The sequence below is a fragment of the Equus quagga genome, chromosome 9 (assembly GCF_021613505.1).
Source record: "Equus quagga isolate Etosha38 chromosome 9, UCLA_HA_Equagga_1.0, whole genome shotgun sequence".
Classification (NCBI taxonomy): domain Eukaryota; kingdom Metazoa; phylum Chordata; class Mammalia; order Perissodactyla; family Equidae; genus Equus; species Equus quagga.
This window is the reverse complement of record NC_060275.1, coordinates 52,637,574-52,643,681: the sequence shown is the minus strand read 5'-3', so window position 1 is coordinate 52,643,681 and position 6,108 is coordinate 52,637,574. Positions and strand designations below refer to the sequence as shown.

Sequence of the window (6,108 nt, the reverse complement as noted above, 5' to 3'; positions counted from 1 at the left end):
ACGCTTGATCCCCGTCTTCGTCCCCTCCCTGTTCTTCCCACGTTATTTTCAACTACGTATGGGAGATCTGAGCGGTTCTCTCTCGCTCTTAACCTCCATCACTTTAGGAGGATGTAAAAATCCCTTTGGGAGAGAAAGCAGGTAAGAAGAAAATAAAATTGGAAGGCTCTACTCCCTACCCTGCCTCAGCCCAATTCTCTTCTCTCTTCACCTCCTTTACTCCCTTCTCCCACAAAGGGCTCATTGGTTCAGGGTCCTTCTGATCCTCGGCCCAGGGCCAGTCCCCTCGCTTTAAGTTAGGTTGGAGTCTGCGTTTGCAGCGAACAAGCCTCTACCGGCCGCGGCTCCCTATGCGGCCCTGCCGAGACACCTGGTCAGTGGATTCGGGGTGGCTCCGGCCCTTTGCAGCCGGGCGTTTCCGCCTGATGCGGCCCTCCTCCTCGCCGCTCCCCAAAGCTCCCAGACGCACGTTAACGCTCGAGGGAGAACGCTCTCGAGATCAGAAGCAAATGATCACTCTCGGGGGCACTTGGGGGAAGTTTTGGTCTTTGAGACATCGGTCGCCCCATATCCCCCTCCATCCAATGGAAAGCAGAAAGGGCCTGCGCTCACGCAGGAGGATTTGGCTAGGCAGGGGTGCGGCCTCAGACTTTCGCAGATCTCGGGCCCAGTCCTTAGGTTCTGGTTCCTCAGCCTGCCTGGCATTTCCTGGCCCAGGGGCCAATCGCCAGAACTTTCGAGAATAGGAAAGCTTCCGTGGCACAGGACGCCAAAAGCGCCTAATCAGAGAGGGTCAGTGGCACGAAAGATCTGCCAGATGATCCTGGATCCCGTCCGAGGTTCGACTCCTCTAGGCAGCTGTGGGTCGGGGCTGGGCGGGTCTTTAGATTGTGCTGAGCAACGGATGTGACTCGGAAGCTTGATTGTCTGGAGTTCAGCGACCAAGAATCTCAAATTAAATTCTCTGCTTAGTCTTTCACTTCAGTGAATGGGTTCAGGCCTCGAGGCCAGTAATTTTGGAGCGCCGGAGTAATTTTGGAGTTCCGCGCTGAGAGTGTGTAAGCCGGGAAGAGTGGAAGCGGCCCCGCCTTTGTCAGCCGGAGGCGCATTTCCGAGCCCTGCGGGGCCGTGGGGCCGGGAGTGCCTTCTTCCTCCCCACAAAGTTAATGGTGTTTGTGGTTTTCCCCTTTTAATAGACCGTGAAGTCAACAAATTCCCCACATGGTGGCTCCCTTTACTAAAGTTGAGTAGTGAATTTGTACAAGGAGTCTCGGAAATTTTCAAATATTTTTGCAGGTTGAACTCATTTCAGAATTCGCGTTGGAGGAAAGAGTAAGGATTTTAATCGGGTTCACCTTTGACGTGAAGCAAGGCGGAAGACAGGAATGCCACACTCGGGCATAGCTTTGGGCGCGTTAGTAAGAAAGACGTCTCTGCTTGATAATCCAGTCGTGTTCACCAAGGGCTCTTTGTGTGCGAGCTTACTCCGGAGGAACACACTCATGTAAAACTCCAGCATAAATCAGCGAACATATGCAGTGGAGACAAAGAGATACATCCCCACAGATGTAGATGTGGTTTGAAGCTTTATTACAGGCAGGCTATCAGGAGAGTCCCCAGGAACAAACTAAGAGGAAGTGGGCAGTTTCTGGCCATTCATGGCCAGGAATAAGCAAAACTTTGTCTTCTTGGAGGAAGTATTAAATCTCAAATAATAGAGCGGGAAAGGCATTGAAAATGAGAATCATAATTTTGTCTTAGGAAAAGCATGAGGAACTAATATGGCTTATTTAAATGTTAGATCCAAATCATAGTAACAGGAAACACTCCCACAAAATTGCCATTTCCTCTAATTTTTGTTTAAGATCCAAATAATTAAAATGCACATTAATGGTTATTGATGGCTCTATTTCCTTTTCAAGAGAAATAGACCCAAGTTCTCTTACTGGAGTAGAAATTTACGAATCTTCTCAAATTACCCAGGGACTTGGAAGCCTCCGGATGGATGTGGTCTTCCCTTATTGCTTTCCTCTTCCCACGTCATTTTCAGTTAAAAAAAAATTAACCATTCCCAAAGGAGGGATTCCTGTTAGGAACCCTCAGCAAGTGAACTTGTACTGGGAACCGTCGGGCTTTCCCAGTCTGTCTGTATTCCCCTCCCTCCCCACCCCCTAGTTGTAAATAAAGGGGAAAACATTTTTCTCTCCAAAATTCTTAAAATTTCAATTTTCATGGAAAATAGAATTTTACAATTTCAGTTTTGAAATCAGTAAGAGCCAGAGAAAGTGTGAAGGTGTCCAAACAGGCCATCTGGGCATCCAAAGATCAGGACTGATGGGAGATATAGAATGCTCTTTACTCCAATCTAGGCAGGGGTCAGACTGCTCTCAGCATTAAGGGCGTTCATGGACACTGCGAGGGGGGAGCGTATCTGAATAGCGGGGTGACTTGGACAGTGAATCGCTACATTAATGGAACCACTGCCAAATCTTCAGATTTAGAGGCTCTGGTGAAAAATTAAACCAGTGGCAATTTTCGATGTCTTGTAGCATCTGCGACCAAACAGTTCAGCACTCAGAGTCTGAACAGCTCCGCACTCAGAGTCTGAACAGCTCCACAGGCCGCGCTCCGGACCAGCTTTAACTCTCATCAATCTACTCATAGCCAGACTGTCAACGACAGCCAGACTCATTAGCGATTTACTGAAAATCCTCCAAGACTTCCCTTTAAGAACAAAACGACTTCCACATTTAATTGTCTATCTGAAAGAACATACGCAAGAAATTAGGAGATCTAAATTAAATTTATTAATAGGAGAGCTTGGTGCTTAATTCCAGAGACCGGAGCTCAGATTGCTGGGGCTTGATGAAAAGCAAAGAGAAATAGTAGGGACATAGCTAAAAACATGACTTTTACCATCCTCCAAATTCTATGAGTTCTATACCCATGCTTGAGAAATGGGTAAAACTGAAAACCATCAAAATAATTGGACTTCTTAAAAACTGGATTGTATGAGTGAAAAGTGTTTATGAGAAGTCGATGACTCCGGATCTTATCATCCAAGAGGACAGCACAGAATAGTTAATATGTTCCTTGAGGGACTAGGATGCTGACGTCTTTTTCTGATACCCGATCATTACGTGACTGAAAAAAAAAAAAAGGGGGAAGTCATTCCATGAATAAAAATCGGAGCGCAACAGTGCAACAAAATATTCTGTACTTAAAGGCCGCAGGCAGACAGATGTTGATAAGGAAGGCTCTTCTAAAACCATGTTCGGATAGATTTCTGCTAACTGCACATATAAATAGGAGCAGAGGGCCGGTCACCTCTGTAACCACCGGCAGCAGCTGAAGAAGCCGCAGCTTCAGACGCAGCCAGAGGGATCTCAGAGCAGAGAAGGCGCTGCCGACTCGCGCAGCTGCCTGACCGGGGCGGCTCCCACAGACGCCGGCTGCCCGAGGCCCTCTTTTTCCTTCCTCTCCTTCTTCGACTTTCCCTCTTTTCCTTAATCACTTACTTCTTTCTCCCAGTGGACTTACGGCCACTTTGTCCCCCACCCCCCCTTTAGCTGGTGGCCTCCTCTTTCTTCCTTCTACATCTCTCTCCTCACCCCTTTCTCTCGGTGTCACGCTGCCTCCTACTTCTGTGCGTCGACAAACTTTTGAACAGAATATCGGCCTCGGCAAACAAGTCCTCCAGCTCCTCCTGCTGCTCCCGCTCGTTCCTGCGGCTTCTCCTCAGACGCTAACGCCAGACGGTGATGCCTTTTGGGTTGTGACTCCGGCGAAGAAACTTGGAGAAGCCCTTTGCCCGCCGTCCTACTTGGCAGCAAAACCTCTCCTAGCAGCGGTAAGAGTTGGTAAGAATGGAGAGGGGAAAAATAATCTTACCAAACCAAAAGACTCACTTGACTGCCTATTCTTTCGCCGGCATCAGGGTACGAGTTAGCTTTCCTTCGCACCAGGTCTGGCGGGTTACTGGGCACTGGGTGTATCCATGTATATCTTTTCTAACTATAGAGAGAGGGAAGTGGCGGCGCGCGCGCGGGCTGTCATTAAGTGGTATTCGACACTGGGAGCCACAGCTCGCTCAGTCCCTCCCCCAGCTAGGGAGTTCCTTGGGGTTGGAGCGTGGAAGGCCAGGGGCGTTCTGACGGCTGGGTGCCCTCTTTCCCGACCTGCGCAGAATGACCATGTGTAGCGGAGCGAGGCTGGCCCTGCTGCTCTACGGGATAATAATGCACAGCAGCGTCTACTGCTCACCTGCCGCCGCTGGACTCCGGTTCCCCGGGATCAGGTAGGTTCTGGCCGCCCGGGCTGAGCTGAGGCCGGGGCTTCCCTTCCCCGGACACCTCCTCGTGGTCGCCCTCCTGCGGTTCCTCAGTTCCGGCTAAGACCATCTCCCCACGCGCCCCCAGTGCGCCGCCACCAGCCGGGGTCCGGCCGCGGGTCCCTGGCCCTGGCAGCTCCGCGGCGGCTCGGCGCCCCTCCCCCAGCCCGCGGCAGCCCAGGGGCCCGGGAGGAGCCAGCGCGCTTCAGCGGGCTGGGAAACCTCCCCTCCCCAGCCCCGCCCGCGGGAGGGGCGCAGGGCAGGGCCCGAGTTTGACTTCTCCCTATTCTTAGCTTGAGTTAGGAGAACTTCGGCTCCCGGAGCCTGCCTGGGGGCTGAGCATGAAGCTCCCGTGGATTTTGCTTTGTTACAGCTCGTTCTGGACTGTCTGGACGGGGTCTCCCACTCTCTCTTCCACTCTCCTCACCTCAATTCGAATTCTTTCCCCTGAAGAGCTTTCTCTCAAGTGATACGTTTTCTAACTGCATTTTGGGGCTCAGACTGTCTAGGGGAGGAGGAGTGCTGGCCAGGTACGGTTGAGGAAAAGCGATTTGAGAGAAGGAAGAACAAGAATGAGGTTGAAAGGGAAGGGGAAGAAGAGATGAAACGGATGCAAGGAGAGAGGGAGAGAAAGCAAGCAGGCAGGCAGGACTAGGAGAACAGCCCTGCCCGTCCCAGGCTGGAGTAACCCTGGCTTTTTCCTTAATCCTTGATTGCTAATCGGTCGGTGCTGCCCGGGTTCCCTGCCGCAGCCCCCGAGTCCCGGGCGGGTCAGCCGGAGAGTGGAAGCTCGCTTTGCCGCACGGCGTCCGCGCCCCGCGGTGTCCCAGACTCCTGGCAGCCAGGAGCGCGCGTTCTGCGCGAAAAGCTGCTCCTCCCAGCCGCGCCCAAGAACGTTCGCCTTAGGGGCTGCTGACCATTGATTTGGCAGGAGGGATGGGTTCTGGCTTCAGTATTAGATTCCAGCATCTGGGCACGGGGCAGGATGGAAGTAGCCGGAAAGACCCGGGGAATCCAGGCAGCCTGGCCAGGGCAGAGGCGCGTCGCCCAGGAAAAAGGCTGGGTGCGGGGCGGGCGAGGGATGTGCTTGCCTTTCCCTTACCTCCTCAGGGAGGGGGAAAGGCGAGTGGCGAAACGAAGTGTGACTCTAACCCTCCTAGAGATCGCTGCTTGCACTGGCCGCTTTCCGAGTCTCTCCAGTAGCCCATAGCGAGGTTTTTTTTTGTGTGTTTTAACCCACCTCTCCCCGTCTTATATCAAGGATAGAGGCGGTAGGCAAGGGCGACTGCGAGACCGCTGCGCTCCTGCTGGCTCTCGGTCCCCTGTTGACCCTTTCCCTGAGTCCCAGGGTTGAGATGTGGTCCCGACGCCCCGCCATGTCTAACACATCAGTGCAAACTATTTATTTAGTGGACTTAAAAGCCCTATTTCACCCCCAGCTATTTTCAAAGTCCCAAGTGCCTGGCACTTTCCCCGGGCGAGAGGCACCGGAGGGCGCGGACACACCACAGAATGAGCCGCCGCCGAACGGGCTAAGTTTAGGGGCATCTATTATTCATGTTCCTGCCAGATCCTCTCCCGCCCAAAATAGAAGCCGGAGGTTCTCCGTGACCTACATCTGCGCAGGGAAGGGCTCCCCTGGGCTCGGAAGCTGGGTGGGGGTGGCTGCCGGAGTCGGCCACCGCACACCCCGCCCACCCACTCTCTCTGTTTGGTTCTGGGCCTCCCCCCTACGGTCATCGCGTTGGCCAGCGTCTCCTCTCCTAGGGCCTTTTTCT

General features: G+C 53.0%; 1 protein-coding gene across 1 annotated transcript in view; it reads left to right on the top strand.

Annotated features, from left to right (window-relative positions):
• The first annotated feature begins 4,187 nt into the window (after positions 1-4,187).
• The window catches only part of ADCYAP1 (adenylate cyclase activating polypeptide 1), a 4,301-nt gene continuing 2,380 nt past the window's right edge, over positions 4,188-6,108 (top strand). Inside the window, exon 1 of the mRNA XM_046671237.1 lies at positions 4,188-4,297. Within this exon, the coding sequence (XP_046527193.1) occupies positions 4,188-4,297 (110 nt within the window). The remainder of the gene's footprint in view (positions 4,298-6,108) is intronic.